At 27.2% G+C, this 27,340-nt stretch overlaps 1 protein-coding gene across 1 annotated transcript in view; it reads right to left on the bottom strand.

Annotated features, from left to right (window-relative positions):
* Positions 1–9,155: 9,155 nt before the first annotated feature.
* LOC147801925 (uncharacterized) overlaps positions 9,156–27,340 on the bottom strand; it is a 53,423-nt gene continuing 35,238 nt past the window's right edge. The window contains exons 11-12 of the mRNA XM_087154847.1: positions 13,583–13,805; positions 9,156–9,547 (exon numbers count right to left, since the gene is read on the bottom strand). Coding sequence (XP_087010973.1) covers positions 13,632–13,805 — 174 coding nt within the window. The 3' untranslated portion in view covers positions 9,156–9,547; positions 13,583–13,631. The remainder of the gene's footprint in view (positions 9,548–13,582; positions 13,806–27,340) is intronic.

Here is a 27,340-nt window from a genome sequence, read left to right as displayed (position 1 = left end):
GTGTGGAAGGAGACAATAATTAGTGATCAGAAAGTTTTTCAGCCAAATTTTTTCAACAAAAAATTAGCACTTTTCAAGCACTCAAAAAATATTTTTAAGCATTCTAAAAAAATATCATAATTAAGATACATGTACTAATAAATTTTTTTTTTCTTCCTGTTGTTGAAAGTTCCTCATGCAACGAAACATTATCAAAATGCAAGATAATTTTCAAACACTTTACATGATCATGATAAAATAGCTTGTTTCTGACTAAGAAATCTTATGCCACGAAATTATACACAATTTTAAATACATTCAATATGAAAGTGGCTCATTCTATTTTTTTAAATTAATTATTTTATTTAATCATGAAAAAAAATTTAATTCAAAATTATAATTCAGGGGTTGTTCAGGCCAAATTTACTACCGTTAAGCGGTACCTTCACAAATTCAACTTTAGGAAAAACGGTAGTTTCACTAAATACTTTTCATTAAAATATTATTTTTGTATCCCATAAGAAACGATAAATCCATATTTTTGTGTTGATTTTTTAATATAATTTTTAATTTTCACAAAATTGGTATGTCTCAGAAAAAGTTAGATAGACCCCTGTAATTATTTCAACTATAATTTGAAAAAAGGTTATAGAGTGTATTTTTTAGATTTAAAAAGCTGTTTATAAAAGCATGTTCAACAAAACATTCAAAAGATTAATATTATTGATCTTTGCAAATCTCTTGTAAAATGCAGCAGAGTTGCAGAAGAGGGCGGTCAATAAATGCACATGCGAAATAGCACATATTTCCTGAAACATGTAAAATGATTGGCACTTTCAAACGCTATGGACCAATGGCACGCCGAAATGAATTGCAGTTGATTGAATTGAGAAAAAAATGAATAGAACAAAGTGAAAAACATGTTTTTTGAATAATTTATAGCCAAAATTGAAGAAAAATATCATTTTAGAAAAGGGAAAATGATACATTTTTTAAAAAACACCAAATGAAAAAAAAGCATCTCTAAGAGCTTCGAAAAAAGAAAAAAAAACGAAAATTAGCACCTGTAAGTACTTTTTAACAAGGTTACAAACATTAGCATTTTTTTTACTTGCTCGATTCAAGACAACTTCATTATAAATCTACATTAACTTTTGATAGCTTTTTCAACAGTTACTTTTCCAGGGGTGATTGTGAGCCCAAGTCAAAATTCCGGAAAATTCATTGAGTTTAAAAAAAAAAAAAAAGAACAGTTTAATTGAAAAATTAGAAAAAAAATTAAAAAAGTTTTTTTTTCCCTTTTTCTCACTATTTCTCAATTCACTTAAAAATATTTAAAATTTTACACATACCTATACCATTTACACATACCTGGAGAAGTATTTAAAATTTACAAATATGTCTCTTTCTTGAGTTTATGATTATAACTTTTATTAATCATGAATATGAGCTTATAAAGTAACTCTCTGGCTCTCCCTTACAAACAAATAAAATAAACTGTGTTTTCAAGTTCCACATTTGAAAAGTTGATTTCCGGAAACTTCTGTGATCAATGATTTTTATAAACGTCTGGACCTTCGATCTCCGGAAACTTCCGGATGACTGTTAGCGAAAATTCCAGAAATCCGGAGCACAATCAGCCCTGCTTTTCGTATTTTAGGTTATTTCCACATACAGGGTTGCCACCCAAATATGGAAAGAAAAATTCCCTGTGCTTTCCCTGTACATATTATACACAATATATTAATAGGAAACACACTATCAATGCGCTTTTGTGTGAGCTATATTGGGCTAACTATATTTATTAGTTTTAATTGTTGGAAAAACAGCTGAACATACTTAAATAATGCTATAGTAAATGATACAGTTTAGCATAGCTGAAATATCATGGTTAAATATCCCGCAGAATACGCTTTGAGTGGTCACCATTTTATAAAAGACAAAAATAAGAAATAAAATTCCTTACATAGTTTTTATCGTGTTCTTAAAAAATTATGGTGTTCTTTCAAAAAATGAAAGAAAACATCATTTCTAGAGCGAATTATCTTTTAAACTTCTGTGATTTCAGAAATATTGTTATTACTTATTTTTTTTACTTTATCAATTTAAAATTTTAGCTGAAGCAAGCCAGTCATTGGCGAATTTTTTTATTACGAAATTAGAACAGAAAAATCAGAAGTATTTCTGATTTTTCTATATCCAGTTTGTAAAGAAAAAAATCTTAATTCCCTGCATTTCCCCTGTTATTTTAGGTGATTTTTAAATTCCCTGTATTTCCCAGTGGACTGGCAACCCTGCCATAGTTTTAAAAATTCAGATATTTTTAATGCATTACCATTACTAGGACTGGTCAATACTTCATTTCATAGGAAAATATCGATGTTATAGCCAATCCGACAAAAAATATCCGATCCGATGTTCGGACTGGTAATTTTTCAAAGCATCGAAAATTAATATTTACCAGGATATGTGTGATGTTTCGTTGTCTATATGAGTGTCATTTCAGATAGTACAATGATGGTTTCAAGTGCATGGGATGAGCGCTTCTCCCGACCGTGAAATGGATGACCGCTATCTCGTGCAAAGAGCTTTTTTCCTTTTTTAAATATTGACAGTAATAAACTAAATTTAAGATGGGGTGACAGGGAAGTTATGTGCATTTTAGCGCCAGCTGTTCCTAAGTTTTCAATCTTTCTCAATTCATCAGCAAAAGTTTTTATGTTTCTGTTAATGATGAAGATTTTTATGAGTGATCTCAATGTGTATTTTTATATTCATAATTACTTATTTAATGACATAGGCAGTGACTGACTGATTTTGTCCCCCTCTTCCAGCACAAGTTATTCAATTTTTCACATTTATTTTCAATGCATCATTTTTTAATTTTCAATGCATCGTTTATTACAAGAATATAATTGCTTCAATTTATCAATCATAAAATGCAAGAATTCGAAATTACACAATACCAAATGCAAAATATTGGTGTAATGAAACATCGAAATGTATTGTTATATCGCAATGTTAGAGTGACGATACCAAAATCTTAACATTGCCCAGTCCTAACTATTACATTACGCAACATTTTAAAATTAAGCTTATTTAAAAGGATATTTATAAAAAGTATGCATCTAACTGAAGAGTTATTTTCAAATTAAACTCTTTCACGATAAAAAAAAATTTTTTTTTAGTGATAAAATTAAGAACTTTGTATACATTGGGTTTCTTAAAAGCTATTCAAATTTTTGTGAAATACAACATGTCTTTCTGTGATTTGTAACCTTTTTTTGGAGTGATGTAGTGCCTTTTTTTTTTTTTTTTTTTGTGGCCTGGCTTTTTTTAATGACCAGAATGAACCCAGAAAAAGTGTTTTACTACTATTAAAATTATTTTTGGGTCATCAAAGCCCGACTGTTAAATTTTAATTATAGTGAACATTATTCATAGATGCCAACAGGGATAGGAAGTAGATTCTACGAAACAATATAAATTTCATGCTAATTGTTGCATAATGTACTAAATTTTATCACATAGGGAATTTTAGGGATTTTTATAATCATCAAAATAGAAAAACTGCAATGTTTTCCATTCATGATTGATAATAAATGAACTTGAAATGTTATGCATAATTACTCATAATTTTGAATAGTAATAGGTATTTAATTTATCAAATATATTTAAAGATTTTTTAAATTGATTTCAAAAGGCATTTCTGAGGGGGGAAAAACCCGAACATTTTATAACAAAAAACTGATGCACTGATTTCTATAAATGAGGTTTGCTTCATTACGTATTAGTAATACTTATTTAAATATTCCAGCAAGCAAGCAATAATCTGTACAATAATTCAAATACACTCTATAACAAAAAAATCGTCGCACCAAGAAGCAATCATCCGATTGCTTTGAAATTTCGTATGCATGAATGTTTTGAACAGATATGGGTGGAATGATGCCGACTGGGGACGTATAGTCTTTAGTGACGAATCCCGTTTCCAACTGTGTCCTGACGATCATCGAATACGTGTCTGGAGACACACAGGGCAGAGGGGGGATCCTGCCTTCACTATTGCACGCCATTGCAATGTGAGAAGCACGCTTTTGCATAATACTTGGCGAAAATCGATAAAGAAAAGGAAAAAAATCTCATTTTCGAAAAAGTAAAAAATAAGCATTTTTTAAAAAACCCCAATGAAAAAAGCACCTTTTAAAAAACAAAAATCGAAAATAAGCACCTTTAAGCACTTTTTAAAAATGCTACGCACCATATAATTAGAAAAATATTATACAAATAATTCTTAAAAATCACATGCTTTAACACTGTTAAAAAAATCTGATCCTGGATGCGTAGAAAAATCAACAATCATTTCACAATATTTGCATTTAATCCCGCCTCGCTCAGACCCTAATATAAAAGCATATTGTGCCTTATAAAGTAATCGCTCTAACATTTATATACAACTCATTTATATACATAATATTTATATACAAAAGACTAGCCACAACTAGAAAAACCCTAGTGGCTGAGTGAGGCAAATCAAAGCAGAATGTAGTACTAAGTGCTATGAAGAAATGGCCAGGAACTTGTGTCATAAATCAGTATTCGTATGAAGAAAACAAGAATCCTGGTCATCGAGATGAGATGATGCGACAGGAGAGGTAAGAATTTTGGCATTATAGAAATAATCAGAGTAAAATGCCTTTCCAGGCGTTATGTAGGGGATGGAATTAATGCCCTTAACAAGGGAATCAAAAAAATGAATTAAATAAGATTCCAGGCATGAAAATGAGCTGAAGTAACTGGGGTGGAAATAATTTTAGCATTGACCAATTTATGCCAAATACAGCAATAAATGATTTATCGCATTCTGGTTAATGGACTTATCTACCACGTTATTTCAGTCTAAATTTTAAAGCACGTCTGGTTTATCCAATTTTCACCAACCGAATCAAAACAAAACGGTTTACAAAAGTAGCTCTAGCAAAACCGTATTTAAAATGTTCCAACTTTTTCAGGGGTCTGTCCAGACATTTTGTGAAAAGTCCGTTTTTGTAAAATTGTGCAAAAATGACTCGTAATTTGTGTATATAAAATAAAGGTTAAGTCACATTCTTTCAACCAGGGTCCTGCTTTTGCAAATTTGTGCAAATAGGGTCCTGTTATTGCAAAAAAAATTTTCAAGGAGTTTTTAAATTGTAAATAGATACAAGATTATGCTCAACACTGCAAAATTACAATTAAAAAAATCAAATTTTAAAAAATAAACAGCAATTGCTGCTACTAAATTAGAGATGCAACATACAAATATTTGGTATTTAGCCTATACTACTGAAAGCAGATTATTCATTTTGGACGAACAATGGAAGAAGCGTCTGTGGAAGACAAAACTTAATTCGTTTACATCCATCTTTCTTGTTTTCCTACCTGGGAAAGGTTTATTCGATTAACAAAATAATAATGAAGATAAACAATTTCGTGGAGGGACCGATGATTAAAAGATAAATTATTTTGTGAAGGGTCTGTTTTTTGTTTTTATGAAAATATATTTTGTGAAGGGCCCGTTAACGGACCCAAATTTCTTCTAAACAGACCCCTGTTTTTGTATACCTAATCATTAAATTTTTTTCAATCACTTATGAAATAAACTAATAAAGAATAATTGTTCAGATGGATACTTAGCTTTGGACAAATAAATTTTATAGTGAGTTAAAGTTTTACTAGAAAATGTAAAATTAGCATTCTTGGTTGAACAAACAGGTGGAATTGAAAAATGATACAGAAATAAAAAGTACGGAAAATTACGAAAATACCGACACGAACAATCACTTCAAAACAATTTTAATAATGAGCACTAAATCTATATATCTTTTTTCTGATTTCTTATTCATTCTAAGACTTTTTTTTAGCATTTCTGATTTTCCAGGGTGCGTAGCCAAACACGGTAAATAAAAAAATCCCATTACGGAAAAGGGAAAATTAAGCACTTTTTAAAAACACCGATGGAAAAAAGCACTTTTAAGGTCTTTTAAAAAACGAAAATTCAAAATAAGCACTTTTTTAAAAAGCTAAGCACCCCGTTTTCCCACTTAATTCTTGTTTTTTTTCCCCTTAACCTGTGAAAAACCTGGTTTATACAGTAGATTCTATAAACATAATATTAAGAATGGTCTTCAAGCAACTGAGGAAGAAACTTACTTTTACTCGAGGAGAATTCAACTTTAGAAATTTCTTCATTATCAGAAGAGCAAAATCAACTTCTTGGTCTCTTTCATGAACCTAGTGTTGCATAAAATGTTCTTAGTTTAAATCAGAGCATTATAATATGGAATCATACAAGCAAATAAATAGAGCTTATGAAAACCAGCCACTAGAGTCATAAAAATTAATAAATTCATTTTTAAATAAATTCAGGGTATCTGCTACATTTCAGATTTTCAAATTGATGATTTTTCATGATTTTCCATACTAATTCCAAGAATTTTTCATGACTTACCGAAGTTACTATTTTCTCCGACAAAAACACAACAATAAATTTAATAAAGCATTATAATAACATTCATTGAAATGATAGATTATAACCAAAACTGTTTTTCTCTGCATCTTCATATTTATTGATTTTAAATTTAAAAAACAAAGTAATGAAAGAGTTGAAGCAGTAAAATAGCTGAGCAAATCATTTTTTGTTCTGCAGAATTACATTTTAAAGATACTTTTCTTGTTCATCGCAAAGGGAAGAAATACTCCTGATTTTTCTGTTCTAATTTCGGAATAAAAAAATTCGCCAATGACTGGCTTGCTTCAGCTAAAATTTTAATTGATAAAGTAAAAAAAATAAGTAATAACAATATTTCTGAAATCACAGAAGTTTAAAAGATAATTCGCTCTAGAAATGATGTTTTCTTTCATTTTTTGAAAGAACACCATAATTTTTAAAGAACACGATAAAAACATTTTATATCTTAATCAAATATGACTGTGTGTGGGGATTTTGTTACAAATTCAGATATTCGGAACACTATGAAATTGGGGGGGGGGTAGATTCTATTTTAAAAGTTAGATTTTTCAACGACCTAAATCCATGACTTTTCAAGATTTTTTTTTTTTAAAAAAATAGTTAAAATCATGACATTTCATGACAAATTTTGTTCAATACTAAATTCATTCCATGATTTTTCATTACTTTCCAGATGCGCGGATACCCTGTAAATTTACCCAAAGTCAAAATTCTTGATGGTTTATGTTGGTTTCAGAGCGACTTATAAGTGTCACCATCATCCATCATTATGAATTCATGGTGTTTGACATGCCAACAAACTTCCATCATTCCATGTTGTAAAATGCTACTTTAATACTATGATAGTTTACCATCAAGAAAAGTTTGATTTCCATGAATCAACAGTCGACGATGTTGGTTTAATGTGAATTCTTGTTGGTTCTCAGGAACATACCATCAAAACAATTTGGGATTTTTTAAGTTGGACCATCATAAATCACTCTGAATTCCTACATGATGGTTGTTCATAATCATTCGTGATGGTCCATACTGGTACAACAATACATTTCTATGGTTGTTTAATGGAAAGTCTTGTTGGTTCAGCAGGAATATACCATCAAATACATTTGGTTTTCTTTTATGCTTCTTTTATAAACTTTGATGCAAATTTCTGATGGTTCAACATAAACAAATCATCAAAACAAGTTGTTATTCTTATGTTGAGCCATATAAATCAGTTCCAATTCCTACATTAGGGGTGATAGTTACTTGTGTTGGTTATCATGAAAAATATATAATGGTTCATGATGGCATGATTGGTCCATCAATGGAAAACCACAAAAAATTTTGGAAATAAATGTATTTGACTGAAATTAGTTATAATTTACATTATTGTTCTTTTTTTATAAATTTTTTTTTAAATATTTCACTAGGCACTTGTCAGTCTATATATATATACGAGCTCACAGCTTTGTGGTTACAAACTGTCCTGCACAAAATTCACAACTTCCAAAATCAGGGGTGATTGTGAGCTCAACTCAAAAATTCCGAAAATATCTTGAGTCAAATCATGAATGACGCATTTCAAAAAATGAATGTCTTTATAAATTTAAATCATTGATATTTTCACAATATGAAACACTAAATAAACTATATGCGGCATAATTTAAATTAATAATTACTTATAAGTTTACTTTTATCTCTAATTGTGAGCTATCACAAACCCTGCAAAGCAAAGGACTTCGTTTATTTATATTTATGTTTTTGATGTAATTTTTTGCTCATATTTATGTTTTTAAAATTTTTTGCGAAATTTTAACGTTTGTAATCAGGGTGCATAGCCAAATATTTCAACAAAAAATAAGCACCTCTTAAGTACCTTTTAAGCACCCCGAAAATATTTTTAAGCACTATATACATTAATAAAATGCAAAAAAAAAAAAAAATTACAATACATGATCATGATAAAATAACCAGTTTCTGACAAAGAACTCTTTTCTTGATTATATTAGCCATTATAAAAAGATCAAGAACTTTTTCGGTTCGCTATCAGAGGGTGGAAAGAAAAAGATAAATGCAGCAGAGATGCCCAAAATGCAGCAGAGATGCACATGAGAGTGCAAGAATCTCACAGAACCCAGCTCAGTATACTCATATGTGAACTCACAAGTATTTCATCAAACATGTAAAATGATTGGCGCTTTCATACGCTATGGACCAACGGGATGCCAAAATAAATTGTAGTTGAATAAATTATGAAAACGTTGAATAGCACAATATGAAAAGTACATTTTTGCATAAAATGTGATGAAAATTGACATTGTAAAGAAAAAATTCTCATTTTCGAAAAAGGAAAATTAAGCACGTTTTAAAAACACCCAATGAAAAAAGCACCTTTAAGGGCTTTTAAAAAACGAAAATAAACACCTTTAAGCACTTTTTAAAAATGCTACGCACCATGTTAATGTTCGAACGTTTATATTCTTCTAATGTTTTTATGTTACACATTTTATTGAATATTAATTTATGTTCCAGGTTTGATCTCCGAGTATGCTTGCGTGAAGTGTCTGCACACTCCAGGGAATGAATATATGTATCATCGAGTGCTGCTGCTAAAATTAAAATAAATAAAAGTCTATTATACCTCCCAGCAAATGAGATAGAGTCACAATTATAATTCAAGAAGCTGGCTCTTAAGATTTTACTACTTTCCTGATAAGAAAATTACTGTACCAATACATAAAAAGAATTTTTTTAAAGTTTTTGATGAGTCAGTTATAATCCATGGTTAAAACCATTGAAAATTTGACACATGTAAAAAAAAATTTAATTTTTTTCCTTCAAAACAATTGGTAAAGGAAGTGGTTAAGAACTGATGAAATAAAATAGAATGAAACATATTAAGATTGATATTTTGAAATCCTTTATGAAAAGGCATGTATGAAAGAGGATTACTTCATCAATTATGATGTGAGTATACATGTCCATCCTTTTAGCATTCACTAACTTTTCCAACAAGACACCCGTCGTGAAATAGGAAATGCAAGTAGAAGAAGAAATCTTCTGATCCATGGCTACCTAAAAAAGAAATAAAGTTTCATTTCAAAATTATTTTACGCATTGCATGTTTCAATGATCAGTCTTTTTAGAATACAATTCTGTGAATTTTAACACAAGTCAGTACCACTCCCGGGCAGTGCCCAGGGTCCCCAAGCACTCAGGGGTCCTTGAGAATCTTACTTTTTATGTATTCAGTGGTTTGTTTAGAAAAAATTTGTGTCCGTTAACAAACCTTTCACAAAATGTCTGGACAGACCCCTGGTATTGTATTAAAAAAAAATTAAGAGCAAAAACACTTCAAAATATATTTTTATTCTAGTATAAAAAGTGTGAATTTCTTTTCTCGATAAATAGTGATGGATAATCCATGCAAACCCCAATAATTCGTATAGTTTATCACCAAGAAAACTTAAAAAGTCAATCAAAATCTATTTTTCCACATTAAAATGAAGCTTTTAGGTACTCAACTAACTTTTATAGATATGTTTAACTACCACCAACTCCATTTAGTATTTATAATTAGTTAAATAAAGTAATTGAAACAGTCAAGAATGAGAGAGCACTACAGGACAGTAACTTTTAAACTGGTTGTGTCTGATGTGCATTGAAAGATGTTTTAATAACTGACTTTAATAGTATGACAAAATAATTCAAACCTTTGAAGTCCTTATGTTTTTTTTTTAAAATTTATTTTAATTAACTTGGTTCTTAAAATTATTTCATTATTTGAGGATTGCAATTGGTTATCTATTTTTTTTTATTTTTTAATTATGCTTAGTTTGAAAATGCTTTATTTTATGTGCATTGAGAATTTGGGGTGATAAATTTGTGTTTGTTAAAATTATTGCGCACCTTATAAATGCTTTATTTTTTATGTATGTGAGGTTTTCTAAGTTCAACAGTATTTTAAAACAGTATGACATGTTATAGGGGCAAAAAACATTTCTGTGCCCAGGGGCTCTGCTTGCTATTAAGACGGTTCTGTCACAAGTCTAAATCATTCAGACACTATTTTCTTATCTTGGTAATTGAATCAAATTCTCATATGGAGTCATTATTAGCATTGATAATCACATTATTAAGAACTTCCTTATCACAAATTAACTGTTAAAAAATACCTGTTACTGGTGGGTAGAAACATTAAACACAGTTCATGAAAATCCAATCAATAAGAGAGCCCCCAGGCACAAAAACAGTTTAGACTCCTATAACATGCCATGATGTTTAAAAACGAACTAAAAAACTTCACAAACATAAAATAAATCATTATGAAGGTATTAGGCAATAATTTTAATAAATTTAAACACATTTTGATTACCCCAAAAACTCAAACTAAGCATTTTTAAACTATGCATAATTAATTTTTTTTTTTTAAAAAATATATGCTAACCAGTTGTAATCCTCAAATAATAAAATAATTTACAAAAACATGGAAGTTAATTAAAATAATCAAATTAAATAAACATTAAGGTATAACTAATAAAATAAAAAAATCGAAAGGTACGAAATATTTTGTCAAACTAAAACTGTTATTAAAACATCTTCCAATGCCCAAAAACCTAAAATTTTCAAGAATACCTAAAGTTTTCATTGGAATGTAGAAAAATAGAATTCGTTTGCCTTTTTAAGTTTTACAAATATGCAATCAATCATTAGACGTAGAAAAAAAATGTACACTTTATGCAATAGAGTATATTCAATTTTAAAAATATATAATGCAATGTTGTTTATTCTTAGCTTCTTTTTTTAAATACAATTTATAAAAAGTAAGATACTTCTTGAATACCACAAAAATTCAATATATATAAAATAAGCATTTTTAAACTATGCATAATTTAAAAACAAATTAGGATGGTAATCAGTTGCAATTTTCGAATAATAAAATAACTTTGAAAACCATGAAAGCGAATGACAGTAAAATAAAAGCATAAAGGTATAACAAATGAGTTGCCATCAAAATGTATGAATTAATTTTGCCACGCTAGTCACTTATTAAAACAACTCTCAATGCACATCAGATATAACCAGTTTAAAAGTTGTCCCAAAGTGCCATGTAATTCTTAACTATTTCAATTAGTACTTTATTTAACTAATTTTAAATACTAAACAGAGTTGGTGGTGGTCACGCATTTTTAGAACTATTATGACTTAAACATAAAACTTGTCGAGTACTTAAAAACCTTATCGCAATGTAGAAAAATATGTGGGGCAATCATATTTTTCTACGTTGCACTAAGGTTTAACTCAAACGAAACCTGGTCACTAGTGTAAAGTAACGGTAATGATTTTATTAACTCACAAATGTTGTCATACACAGTACACATACTCAAAAACAGTCGTCAAAACTGTTGGCACATTTATCCCATTGCGACACTAGCCGGACGATTCCATCTTTGAAGGAGCTAGTAAGCTGCGGTCTGATCCATCCCTGGAGCCAGTCACACACACGTCGTCATCCGTTGTGAATCAATGTCCGCGAATAGCTTATTTCAGAGGTCCAAAAACATGAAAGTCGTATGGTGAAAGGTCTGGACAGTACGGTTGATGTTCCAGCGTTTCCCACCAAAACTGCTGCAATGTCTACTTCTCCACATTGGCTGTGTGTGAACGATAACTTGTTTGACCACCTTATCTTCGGCGTGCAACCATACTGTCGCTATGCAACGGCAGATGTTGAGCATGCGTCAGTCCCTTTACCAATAGGTGGTGCCGTCAAACTTGCAGTTACGTGCCCCCCCCCCCATTACGTCAAATGCAAGGCTATACAGACTCATAGATTTCGGGGTGCTTTTTAAGTTTTCTTGGTGGTAAACTATTCCAATTATTATGATAATCAATAACTGTTTATGATAATCAATGATGTTATGATAATCAGTAATGTTATGATAATCAATGACTATTTATAGAAAGAAAAACAAAATGCAAACTTCATACACTAGAAAAAAAAAAAATTTTTAATGCATAAGGCAATGTTGTTTATCACAGTTTTTTCTTTAATACAATTAATGAACAGTAAGATTATCAAGGGCACTCAATGCCTGGGGCCCCAGGGCACAGCCCAGTAGGCTCATGCAGAATACGTAGCCAAATCTTTCAACAAAAAAAGCACCTTTTAAGTACTTTTTAAGCACTCAAAAAATATTGTTAAGCACTACATACATAAAGAAAATTCAAAATAATTTTCAAAAACTTTACATGATCATGATATAATAATTAGTTTCTGACAAAGAACGCTTTTCTTGATTATATTAGCCATTATAAAATAATTGAGAGATTTTTCCGTTCAATATCAAAGGGTGGAAAACGAAGCCTGAACTTGAGAATATCTTGCAAAATGCAGCAGAGTTGAAATGATGGTGCAAAATCCTCACCGAACCCAGCTCAGTATATGCACATGCAGATTCGCAATCCCTGTGGCAGAATTTTTTCGGGCTTACAGCGACATACCTCTCTAATACTGATATCTTTTTGCAAGATACTTATAAAAACAACAAATATATATAGGTTATTAATTTAAAGTAACAGAAACGTCAATGTCAAAAAAAAAAAAAAAATTCGCATCAAATAAAATTTTTTTTTAATTGAATATGTAATATTTTTTTTACTCTAATATTAGGGGCGATATTCTTGCATTTTGTCGGGGTAAAACACACTTATTTCCTTTTTCACATTTTGTAATTCATCCTCTCAATAAAAAATTTAAAAAATCGCGAATTTTGTAGCAGTAGTAATAAAATTCAATATAATCTTCAAAGACTTTACACAATCATGGTAAAAATAACTAGTTTCAGACAAAGAACCTTTTTCTTGATTATATTAGCTACTATAAAAAGATCGAGAGATTTTTCAGTTCGTTTTCAGAGGGTGGAAAAATGCAGCCTGAAATTGAGAATATCTTGCAAAATGCAGCAGAATTTCACACGAGAGAGCTAAAATCTTACCGAACCCAATTCAGTATACGCACATTTGAACTCGCAAATATTTCATGAGTGTCGGATTTGGGTTCCTACACTGTATATTATTTGATGATCTCCCAAGTAAAACAGACTTTACCTAATAACCAACTATTGTGCCAGTTTCCCAGTTCCTCTCTTTACACACTCTATTGGAAATGCTGATGGCTGCAATTTTCCTGGGCTGAGTGACAATAATGTTGCAGTACCTTCCATGAGACTGATGGTGGTCGAGTATATACTGGGGAACTTGGGTAGTCTTGCCGCAAACCAGTCGGTCCTTGAATAATTAACACAGGATTGATATCCAACTGTTGTAATATCTAGAAATTAAAAAATTACATTAGTTTGAAAAAACAAACATACTAGTGTCATGAAAAAAATAACTTTTAAAAAAACTCAGCACAGGATCCGGACTTAGCCTAATTGGGGCAAAAACTTCATTCACTTTTTCAGTAATGAAGAACCGAACTTTATTGAGGTATTTAAATTTTTCACCTCATTATAGATAACATAACAAGAAAATTGACTAGAACCTAATATAGACACGGAAAAATTTACCTCTACCAGCCCATTTAGGGCATATGGGTAAGTGCTTATTAAAATAAAATAAAAATAATAATCCAAAGAACAGTACAAACATAAAATACATATCAGACATGGCAAACAGCCCACAAACATGGCGGGCATAGAACAGCAAAAATTATGTAAGGTGATAAAACATTAAAACAGCAAAATATTAGAAGTGTCAGTAAAAAGAACAATTTAAAAGATAAACATGTAAAATTTACAAAAGAGCAACATAGTATAACATATTAAATAGTACAAAAGTAATTACAATAAAATTGGAGAAAGTAGAAGAGTTTATAAAAGAAATAATAAAAGTTACAAAACTATAAGGTCAATAAAATTGAGACACCCAAGCAGGAACGAGCAAGTTCCGAGACCATTAAAGACCGTCCCCCAATACATCCTCTCAAGTTTGTTTAATAATCTTTATGATATTTTGGCAAGTTAGGTTAGCATAGCATTGATGTTAACTAATATTATTAAAGTGATTGTCTGGAATTGAGAACAATTCATTAACAAGTGATCAATAGATTGATATTCACCACAGTAATTACATTCTGGAGTTTTGTGAAATAAATTATATTGGTGTTCTCCAAACACTGTTGAAATATGATAGAGTAATATAGATATAAAGTCCTACCCCCCCCCCTTCAATGGTCAGACGAAATATTGTTTCGTTCATTTTATTGATTGACAATTTCATGCCCATCATGCCGAATGCAGATTGCTAACTTTGTCATCTACCATGTACCTGGAGATGATTAATATCCTTGCTGACATTAGGACGGAATTTAGCTAAATTTTCGCACTTAAATGGCGCACTTAAGCCAATCAGAGGCTTGTATTTTTGTAAACATATCGCATTTTGCGATGCGCAAAAATACAGACTTTTGATCGGCCAAATTTGTCTATCCAAATTGCGAAAATTTAGCTGAATTCCACCCAAGAAACCTATGAATTTACGAAATATAGATTTTTGTGTTCATACAATAGATTAATGAAGAAGTTAACAAAAAAATGACGGATGTTACATTGCACAGAAATTTTGCTTTAAAAAAGATCACTTAGGAAGGAAACATAAAATAAATTTTCCATCGATTGTGAAGCGCCCTCTTATACGGGGAGCCCGGGGCAATTGCCCCTTATGCCCCTGCCTTAGTCAGACTCTGCCTCAGGTCCTAAATACAAATATCTGCTACAATTCAGATTTTCAAATGCATGACTTTTCAGGAATAATTCCAAGAATTCTTCAAGACTTACCAAAGTTACTATTTTATCCGGCAAAAACACAACAATAAATTTAAAAAAAGCATTTTAATCACATTAATTGAAATGATAACCAAAACTGTTATTCTCTGCATCTTCATATTTATTGATTTTAAACTTATAAGAACATAGTAAAAAAAAAAAAAAGAAAAGAGTTAAAGCAATAAACTAGCTGGAAAAAAAAGGTTAAGCAATAAACTAGCTGGAGAAAAAATACAAAAGTAAATAATTACATACAGTCAGATATATGTAGTAATTTAAAGTTGTCTTATTTCTTCTTAAAAGTGCAATATAAAATGCAAAACCTAGAATTTTTAAATGAAATAATAGATTATAACCAAAACTGTTATTCTCTGCATCTTCATATTTATTGATTTTAAATTTAAAAAAACAGAGTAAAAAAGAAAAAAATGAGTTTATGGAATAAACTAGCTGGAAAAAAAGAGTTGAAGCAATAAATTAGCTGGAAAAAAATACAAAAGCAAATAATTACATACAGTCAGATATATGTAGTAATTTAAAATTGTTTTACTTCTTCTCCAAAGTGTAATATAAAATGCCTAAACTAGAATTTTAAACTGATAAAATAAATAAAATAAGTCTGAAGTCAAAAACAACAATAAATTTAAAAAAGCATTATAATAACATTAAATGAAATTATAAACAAAACTGTAATTCTCTGCAACTTCATATTTACAGATTTCAAACTTAAAAAAACATAGTAAAAAAGAAACAAAAGAGTTGAAGAAATAAACAAGCTGGAAAAAAAAATACAAAAGCAAATAATTACATACAGTCAGATATATGTAATAATTTTAAGTTGATTTATTTCCTCTTAAAAGTAAGTGTAATATAAAAAGTGGAAACTAGAATGTTAAATTGATAAAATAAGTGTGAAGACAAAAACACAAAAATAAATTGAAAAAAGCATTATTATAACATTAATTGAAACTATAACCAAAACTGTTATTCTCTGCATCTTCATATTTATTGATCTTAAACGTAAAAAAACAGAGTTAAAAAGGAAGAATAGAGTTGAAGCAATAGACTAGCTGGAAAAAAAATACAAAAGCAAATAATTACATACACTCAGATATATGCAGTAATTTAAGGTTGTTTTATTTCTTCTTAAAAGTAAGTGTAACATAAAATGCCTATACTAGAATTTTAAACTGATAAAATAAACAAAATTAGTTTGAAGTCAAAAACACAACAATAAATTTAAAAAAGTATTATAAATACATTAATTGAAATTAGAGACAAAACTGAAATTCTCTGCATCTTTATATTTACAGATTTTAAACTTAAAAAAAAAAAAAAAAACAGAGTAAAAAGGAAAGAAAAGAATTGAAGGAATAAACTAGATGGAAAAAAAATACAAAAGCAAATAATTACATACAGTCAGATATATGTATTAATTTTAAGTTGATTTATTTCTTAAAAGTAAGTGTAACATAAAATGCCCATGCTAGAATTTTAAACTGATAAAATAAATAAAGCTAGTTTGAAGTCAAAAACACAACAATAAATTTAAAAAAGTATTATAATAACATTAATTGAAATTATAAACAAAACTGAAATTCTCTGCATCTTTATATTTATTGATTTTAAACTTAAAAAAACCGAGTAAAAAAGAAAGAAAAGAGTTGCTGAAAAAAAAAACACAAAAGCAAATAATTACATACCGTCATATATATGTAGTAATTTAAACTTGTTTTACTTCTTCTCAAAAGTTTAATATGAAATGCCTAAACTAGAATTTTAAATTGATAAAATAAATAAAATAAGTCTGAAGTTAAAAACACAACAATAAATTTAAAAACGCTTTAGAATAATATAAATTGAAATGATAGGTAAAACCAAAACTGTTATACTCTGTATCTTCATATTTTTTGATTTTAAACTTAAAAAAAACAGAGTAAAAAGGGAAGAATAGAGTTGAAGCAATAAACTAGCTGAAAAAAAACACAAAAGCAAATAATTACATATAGTCAGATACATGTAGTAATTTAAAGTTGTTTTATATCTTCTTAAAACTAACTGTAAGATAAAATGTGCAAAATAGAATTTTAAATTGATAAAATAAATAACATAAGTTTGAACTCAAGAACACAACAATAAATTTAAAAAAGCTTTAATAATAACATTAATTGAAATTATAACTAAAACTGTTATTCTTCACATCTTCATATTTATTGATTTTAAAGTTGAAAAAGAAAATCAAAGTAAAAAAGGAAGAATAGAGTTGAAGCAATAAACTAGCTGGAAAAAATAATACAAAAGCAAATAATTACATACAATCAAATATATGTAGTAATTTAAAGCTGTTTTATTTCTTCTTAAAAGTAAGTGTAATATAAAATGCCTAAACTAGAATTTTAAATTGATAAAATAAATAACATAAGTTTGAACTCAAAAACACAACAATAAATTTAAAAAAGCATTATAATAATATTAATTGAAATGATAGGTAAAACCAAAATTGTTATACTCTGTATCTTCATATTTTTTGATTTTAAACTTTAAAAAAAAAAACACACAGTAAAGAAAAAAAAAAGAGTTGAAGCAATAAACTAGCTGGAAAAAAAAACATTAAAGCAAATAATTATACAGTCAGACATATGTATTAATTTAAAGTTGATTTATTTCCTTTTAAAAGTGTAATATAAAAAGCCTAAACTAGAAATTTAAATTGATAAAATAAGTCTGAAGTCAAAAATACAACAATAAAATTAAAGAAGCATTATAATAACATTAATTGAAATTATAATTAAAACAGTTATTCTCTGTATCTTCATATTTATTGATTTTAAACTTAAAAAAACAGAGTAAAAAAGGAAGAATAGAGTTGGAGCATTAAACTAGCTGGAAAAAAAGTACAAAAGCAAATAATTACATAGAGTCAGATATATGCAGTAATTTAAAATTGTTTTCTTTCTTCTTAAAAGTAAGTGTGTCATAAAATGTCTATACTAGAATTTTAAATTCATAAAATAAGTCTGAAGTCAAAAACACAATAAATTTAAAAAAGCATTATAATAACATTAATTGAAATTATAACCAAAACTGTTATTCTCTACATCTTCATATTTATTGATTTTAAACTTAAAAAAACAGAGAAAAAAAGAAAGAAAAGAGTTGCTGAAAAAAAAAACACAAAAGCAAATAATTACATACAGTAATATATATGTAGCAATTTAAACTTGTTTTACTTCTTCTCAAAAGTTTAATATGAAATGCCTAAACTAGAATTTTAAATTGATAAAATAAATTAAATAAGTCTAAAGTGAAAAACACAACAATAAATTTAAAAAAGCATTATAATAACATTAATTGAAAATATAACTAAAACTGTTATTCTCTGCATCTTCATATTTATTGATTTTAAACTTAAAAAAAAAAACAGAGTAAAAAAGGAAGAATAGAGTTGAAGCAATGAACTAGCTGGAAAAAAAATACAAAAGCATATAATTACATCGAGTCAGATATATGTAGTAATTTTAAGTTGATTTATTTCCTCTTAAGTGTAATATAATGTAATATATAAATTTAACATAAGTGTAATATAAAAAGCCGAAACTAGAATATTAAACTGATAAAATAAATAAAATAAGTTTGAAGACAAAAACACAACAATAAATTAAAAAAAGCATTATCATAACATTAATTGAAATTATATCCAAAACTGTCATTCTCTGCATCGTCATATTTATTGATTTTAAACTTAAAAAAAAAAAAAAAACAGTAAAAAAGGAAGAATAGAGTTGAAGCAATGAACTAGCTGGAAAAAAAATACAAAAGCATATAATTACATAGAGTCAGATATATGCAGTAATTTAAAGTTGTTTTACTTCTTCTTAAAAGTAAGTGTGTCATAAAATGCCTATGCTAGAATATTAAATTGATAAAATAAGTCTGAAGTCAAAAACGCAACAATAAATTTAAAAAAGCATTATCATAACATTAATTGAAATTATATCCAAAACTGTCATTCTCTGCATCGTCATATTTATTGATTTTAAACTTAAAAAAAAAAACAGAGTAAAAAAGAAAGAAAAGAATTGAAGCAATAGACTAGCTGGAAAAAAAATACAAAAGCAAATAATTACATACAATCAGATATATGTAGTAATTTAAAGCTGTTTTAATTCTTCTTAAAAGTAAGAGTAATATGAAATGCCTAAACTAGAATTTTAAATTGATAAAATAAATAAAATAAGTCTAACAGGGATGAGATTAGCCAAAAGGCAAAAAAGCTGAATTTCTACACTAGTAAATTTTACGCAAGCGCAACCCTTTAATAATAAATTTCAGACAGTTTAAGATAATAAATAATGTGTTGACATACAATTGTGTACTAATCTATTATTATATAAATGATTACATTGATACTTAACATTTAGTGAAAATAAAAATTACCAATTGAAAAAATAAAGCTGGAAATTATATTTTACCTCAGTTCACATAAGAGACTTATTACTTGAAAAACTACATGGTTTAGCAAATTAAAACTACTGAGTATATACATAAATATTTCATTTCTTTTAATAAATACTGTTATGTGATTTATAGCAAATGTATCAGTAATATTACTTTTCAAATTATTTTGGGGAAAAAAAACTACAATGGGCAGAATCATTATGTTCATATTATAGTCTAATCTAACTAGAGCCCTGTGAAACATATCAATAACAGTGAAGTAGAAATATATAGTAACTCCTTAACATACAAAATTGCTATTTTAGTTTGAAAAATTAAATGACAATCAGCAACTGTTTAGATAATTATTTTCCATTTGATAAGAATTTTGCATTTTATAGCATAAATAACAGCAATTATAATTTAAAATTTTGATGATGAGTTAATTTCCTTTTCCAAAAAAAAAAAATTAATCACTTTTTAAGTGATTGCTTTTGTTTGCTATATCTTTTATGTTTGCTATACTGATTTACTGATTTTAAACTTAAAAAAACAGAGTTAAAAAGGAAGAATAGAGTTGAAGCAATAGACTAGCTGGAAAAAAAATACAAAAGCAAATAATTACATACAATCAGATATATGTAGTAATTTAAAGCTGTTTCATATCTTCTTAAAAGTAAGTGTAACATAAAATGCCCATACTAGAATTTTATACTGATAACATAAATAAAATTAGTTTGAAGACAAAAATACAACAATAAATTAAAAAAAGCACTATAACAATAATAATTGATATGATAGGTAAAACCAAAACTGTTATACTCTGTATCTTCATAATTTTTGATTTTAAACAAAAAAAAAAAACACAGTAAAGAAGGAAAAAAAGAGTTGAAGCAATAATCTAGCTGGAAAAAAAAACATGAAAGCAAATAATTACATACAGTCAGATATATGTATTAATTTAAAGTTGATTTATTTCATTTTAAAAGTAAGTGTAATATAAAATGCCTAAACTAGAAATTTAAATTGATAAAATAAGTCTGAAGTCAAAAACACAACAATAAAATTAAAAAAGCATTATAATTACAGTAATTGAAATTATAACTAAAACTTTTATTCTCTGCATCTTCATATTTATTGATTTTAAACTTAAAAAAAACAGAGTAAAAAAGGAAGAATAGAGTTGAAGCAATAAACTAGCTGGAAAAAAGATACAAAAGCATATAATTACATACACTACGATATATGTAATAATTTAAAGTTGATTTATTTCTTCTTAAAAGTAAGTGCAATATGGAAAGATAAAACTAAAATTTTAAATTGAAAAATAAATAAAATAAGTCTGAAGTCAAAAACACAACAATAAATTTAAAAAAGCATTATTATAACATTAATTGAAATGATAGGTATTATCAAAACTGTTATTCTCTGCATCTTCATATTTATTGATTTTAAACTTAAAAAAAACAGAGAAAAAAAGAAAGAAAAGAGTTGCTGGAAAAAAAAACACAAAAGCAAATAATTACATACAGTAATATATATGTAGTAATTTAAACTTGTTTTACTTCTTCTCAAAAGTTTAATATGAAATGCCTCAACTAGAATTTTAAATTGATAAAATAAATAAAATAAGTCTAAAGTGAAAAACACAACAATAAATTTAAAAACGCATTATAATAATATTAATTGAAATGATAGGTAAAACCAAAACTGTTATACTCTGTATCTTCATATTTTTTTATTTTAAACTTTAAAAAAAAAAACACACAGTAAAGAAAAAAAAAAAGAGTTGAAGCAATAAACTAGCTGGAAAAAAAACATTAAAGCAAATAATTATACAGTCAGACATATGTATTAATTTAAAGTTGATTTATTTCCTTTTAAAAGTGTAATATAAAAAGCCTAAACTAGAAATTTAAATTGATAAAATAAGTCTGAAGTCAAAAATACAACAATAAAATTAAAGAAGCATTATAATAACATTAATTGAAATTATAATTAAAACAGTTATTCTCTGTATCTTCATATTTATTGATTTTAAACTTAAAAAAACAGAGTAAAAAAGGAAGAATAGAGTTGAAGCATTAAACTAGCTGGAAAAAAAGTACAAAAGCAAATAATTACATAGAGTCAGATATATGTAGTAATTTTAAGTTGATTTATTTCCTCTTAAGTGTAATATAATGTAATATATAAATTTAACATAAGTGTAATATAAAAAGCCGAAACTAGAATATTAAATTGATAAAATAAGTCTGAAGTAAAAAACACAACAATAAATTTAAAAAAGCATTATAATAACATTAATTGAAATTATATCCAAAAATTAATGTTATAATATAAAATGCCTAAACTAGAATTTTAAACTGATAAAATAAATAAAATAAGTTTGAAGACAAAAACACAACAATAAATTAAAAAAAGCATTATCATAACATTAATTGAAATTATATCCAAAACTGTCATTCTCTGCATCGTCATATTTATTGATTTTAAACTTAAAAAAAAAAAAAAAAACAGTAAAAAAGGAAGAATAGAGTTGAAGCAATGAACTAGCTGGAAAAAAAATACAAAAGCATATAATTACATAGAGTCAGATATATGCAGTAATTTAAAGTTGTTTTACTTCTTCTTAAAAGTAAGTGTGTCATAAAATGCCTATGCTAGAATATTAAATTGATAAAATAAGTCTGAAGTCAAAAACACAACAATAAATTTAAAAAAGCATTATCATAACATTAATTGAAATTATATCCAAAACTGTCATTCTCTGCATCGTCATATTTATTGATTTTAAACTTAAAAAAAAAAAACAGAGTAAAAAAGAAAGAAAAGAATTGAAGCAATAGACTAGCTGGAAAAAAAATACAAAAGCAAATAATTACATACAATCAGATATATGTAGTAATTTAAAGCTGTTTTAATTCTTCTTAAAAGTAAGAGTAATATGAAATGCCTAAACTAGAATTTTAAATTGATAAAATAAATAAAATAAGTCTAACAGGGATGAGATTAGCCAAAAGGCAAAAAAGCTGAATTTCTACACTAGTAAATTTTACGCAAGCGCAACCCTTTAATAATAAATTTCAGACAGTTTAAGATAATAAATAATGTGTTGACATACAATTGTGTACTAATCTATTATTATATAAATGATTACATTGATACTTAACATTTAGTGAAAATAAAAATTACCAATTGAAAAAATAAAGCTGGAAATTATATTTTTCCTCAGTTCACATAAGAGACTTATTACTTGAAAAACTACCTGGTTTAGCAAATTAAAACTACTGAGTATATACATAAATATTTCATTTCTTTTAATAAATACTGTTATGTGATTTATAGCAAATGTATCAGTAATATTACTTTTCAAATTATTTTGGGGAAAAAAAACTACAATGGGCAGAATCATTATGTTCATATTATAGTCTAATCTAACTAGAGCCCTGTGAAACATATCAATAACAGTGAAGTAGAAATATATAGTAACTCCTTAACATACAAAATTGCTATTTTAGTTTGAAAAATTAAATGACAATCAGCAACTGTTTAGATAATTATTTTCCATTTGATAAGAATTTTGCATTTTATAGCATAAATAACAGCAATTATAATTTAAAATTTTGATGATGAGTTAATTAACTCCTTTTCCAAAAAAAAAAAATTTAATCACTTTTAAAGTGATTGCTTTTGTTTGCTATATCTTTTATGTTTGCTATATTTCGTCGTTAGTCCATCTTCAAACATTTTGTGACAAATCTTACTTTTTCTTCCTTGAAAGCACAGAATGTTAGTTTTGAATATATTCCCTTCCAGTTTCTCAGATGTTGATACTAATAATCGTCGTTAGAAAAACAGTCACCTTTATAGTAACTAATTTTAAAAATTTTTTTTACTTCTTACAAGAATCGCGATAGTTGATCTTAAAATTGCGTGAAGATGAATAACAATTATGGATTTTGAAATCACATGAATATGAAACTAGATATACGATTTTGAAAATGAGAAAATACAAACTGGGATATAGAATTTTCAAAACGTGTAAATACAAATAACGATTCATAATTTTTAGATCGCGTAAATACGAATCATGATGCGTAATTTTTAGATTGCATAAATAAGAATTATGATGCATAATTTTTAGAATGTGAATTTTAATTTCTTATTTTTAAATCAGATATAAATACGAAAATTAATGTTTGATATTATAACCGCATGAGCAAATCAAGACATTGAATTTTAAACTCGCGTGAATACGAATCGCTACATTGGTCTTAGAAAGGCGTAAATACAAATCACAATATCGGATTTTTAAACCTCGTATATAAGAATCGCAACGTACAATATTCAAATCGGGTGAATAAGAATCGCAACATGCAACTTTTATATCACGCAAATCTGAAAAGCTACGTTTGATATTAAAATCGTGCCGGCCGATGGTCGAGTAATTAGCGAGCCTGACTGCAAGCCATTGGCTGCTGGTTCGAATCCGGCGCAGGGCATGGGTGTTTCACTCCGTGTTTTGTTCTCTATTGTGTGAATGTGGCCCGCCCTGTAAAACAGGTATGTGGCAGTGTGGCGTGGGTAATGTTGCTCGCCTCCGTGACTTACGTTCACAGGTGCCCACTGGATAACGTTAAATGAGTAACATTTCTGGCATCTTCCTCGGTGAAAAACGTTAAAGTTCAGTGCCTGCCGTTAGGAAAATAATAAATAAATATTAAAATCGTGTGAATAAGAATCGGGATATTAGCTGATTCCAGGCTTGTCAGAAGCAGCGTCGTTTGAACTGCGAAAATCGGAGCTATCTGGCGGGCGGGTAAAAATGCGGAAAATCTCATTTGCTGCATGTAAAATGGGAGAAAATAGCTAAAATAAGTAAAAATGAGGAAGGATTGGTAACTATGTAGTTTGAATTTTCTGTTTCTCTTTGAAAATCGGTGAATTTTCTGAAAAAGCGGAATATTTATTAAAAAATGTGAAATTTTTAGAAAATCTGAATTTTTGATAAAAAGCTGAAATTCAAGAGATAAAAGTGAAAAAGGCGGAAATCCGCTAAAAAGCGGAAAAATCTCATCCCTGGTCTAAAGTAAAAAACAGAACAATAAATTTAAAAAAACATTATAATATCATAAATTGAAATGATAGGCATAACCAAAACTGTTATTCTCTGCATCTTCAGGTTTATTGATTTTAAACTTAAAAAAAAACAGTAAAAAGGGAAGAATAGAGTTGAAGCAATAAACTAGCTGAAAAAAAAACACAAAAGCAAATAATTACATATAGTCAGATACATGTAGTAATTTAAAGTTGTTTTATATCTTCTTAAAACTAACTGTAATATAAAATGTCTAAAATAGAATTTTAAATTGATAAAATAAATAACATAAGTTTGAACTCAAAAACACAACAATAAATTTAAAAAAGCTTTAATAATAACATTAATTGAAATTATAACTAAAACTGTTATTCTCTGCATCTTCATATTTATTGATTTTAAAGTTAAAAAAGAAAATCAGAGTAAAAAAGGAAGAATAGAGTTGAAGCAATAAACTAGCTGGAAAAAATAATACAAAAGCAAATAATTACATACAATCAGATATATGTAGTAATTTAAAGCTGTTTTATTTCTTCTTAAAAGTAAGTGTAATATAAAAAGCCTAAACTAGAAATTGAAATTGATAAAATAAGTCTGAAGTCAAAAATACAACAATAAAATTAAAGAAGCATTATAATAACATTAATTGAAATTATAATTAAAACAGTTATTCTCTGTATCTTCATATTTATTTATTTTAAACTTAAAAAAACAGAGTAAAAAAGGAAGAATAGAGTTAAAGCAATAAACTAGCTGGAAAAAAGATACAAAAGCATATAATTACATACACTACGATATATGTAATAATTTAAAGTTGATTTATTTCCTCTTAAAAGTGTAATATAAAAAGTCGAAACTAGAATGTTAAATAGATAAAATAAGTGTTAAGTCAAAAATACAACAATAAATTTAAAAAAGCATTATAATAACACTTATTGAAATTATAACTAAAACTGTTATTCTCTGCATCTTCATAATTATTGATTTTAAACTTAAAAAAACAGAGTAAAAAAGAAAGAAAAGAGTTGAAGGAATAAACTAGCTGGAAAAAAAATACAAAAGCAAATAATTACATACAGTCAGATACATGTTGTAATTTAAAGTTGATTTATTTCTTCTTAAAAGTAAGTGCAATATGGAAAGATAAAACTAAAATTTTAAATTGAAAAATAAATAAAATAAGTCTTAACTTAAAAAGGTAATAATAAAAAAAAAAACACAGTAAAGAAAGAAAAAAAAGTGTTGAAGCAATAAACTAGCTAGAAAAAAAAAACATTATAGAAAATAATTACATACAGTCAGATATATGCAGTAATTTAAAATTGTTTTTTTTTCTTCTTAAAAGTGTGACATAAAATGCCTATACTAGAATTTTAAATTGATAAAATAAGTCTGAAGTCAAAAACACAACAATGAATTTAAAAAAGCATTATAATAACATTAATTGAAATTATAACCAAAACTGTTATTCTCTGCATCTTCATATTTATTGATTTTAAACATAAAAAAACAGTAAAAAAGAAAGAAAAGAGTTGCTGGAAAAAAAAAACACAAAAGCAAATAATTACATACAGTCATATATATATATGTAGTAATTTAAAGTTGTTTTATATCTTCTTAAAAGTGAATGTAATATAAAATGCCCATACTAGAATTTTAAACTGATAAAATAAATAAAATTAGTTTGAAAACAAAAACACAAGAATAAATTTAAAAAAGCATTATAATAACATTAATTGAAATTATAAACAAATCTGAAATTCTCGGCATCTTTATATTTATAGATTTTAAACTTAAAAAAACAGAGTAAAAAAGAAAGAAAAGAATTGAAGGAATAAACTAGCTGGAAAAAAAATACAAAAGCAAATAATTACATACAGTCAGATATATGTAGTAATTTTAAGTTGATTTATTTCCTCTTAAATGTAAGTGTAATATAAAAAGCCGAAACTAGAATATTAAATTGATAAAATAAGTCTGAAGTAAAAAACACAACAATAAATTAAAAAAAGCATTATAATAACATTATTTGAAATTATATCCAAAACTGTTATTCTCCGCATCTTCATATTTATTGATCTTAAACATAAAAAACCAGAGTAAAAAAGGAAAGAAAGGAGTTGCTGGAAAAAAAACAACACAAAAGCAAATAATTACATACCGTAATACATATCATAAATTGAAATGATAGGCATAACCAAAACTGGCATTCTCTGCATCTTCAGGTTTATTAATTTTAAACTTAAAAAAAAAAAACAGAGTAAAAAAGGAAGAATAGAGTTGAAGCAATAATCTAGCTGGGAAAAAAAACACAAAAGCAAATAATTACATATAGTCAGATACATGTAGTAATTTAAAGTCGTTTTATATCTTCTTAAAACTAACTGTAATATAAAATGTCTAAAATAGAATTTTAAATTGATAAAATAAATAAGTCTTAAGTCAAAAACACAACAATAAATTTAAAAAAGCACTATAATAACATTAATTGAAATTATAACT

The sequence above is a fragment of the Parasteatoda tepidariorum genome, chromosome 11 (assembly GCF_982258835.1).
Source record: "Parasteatoda tepidariorum strain Cologne lab strain chromosome 11, Ptep-v5.0, whole genome shotgun sequence".
Classification (NCBI taxonomy): domain Eukaryota; kingdom Metazoa; phylum Arthropoda; class Arachnida; order Araneae; family Theridiidae; genus Parasteatoda; species Parasteatoda tepidariorum.
This window is presented reverse-complemented; position numbering and strand designations above follow the sequence as displayed.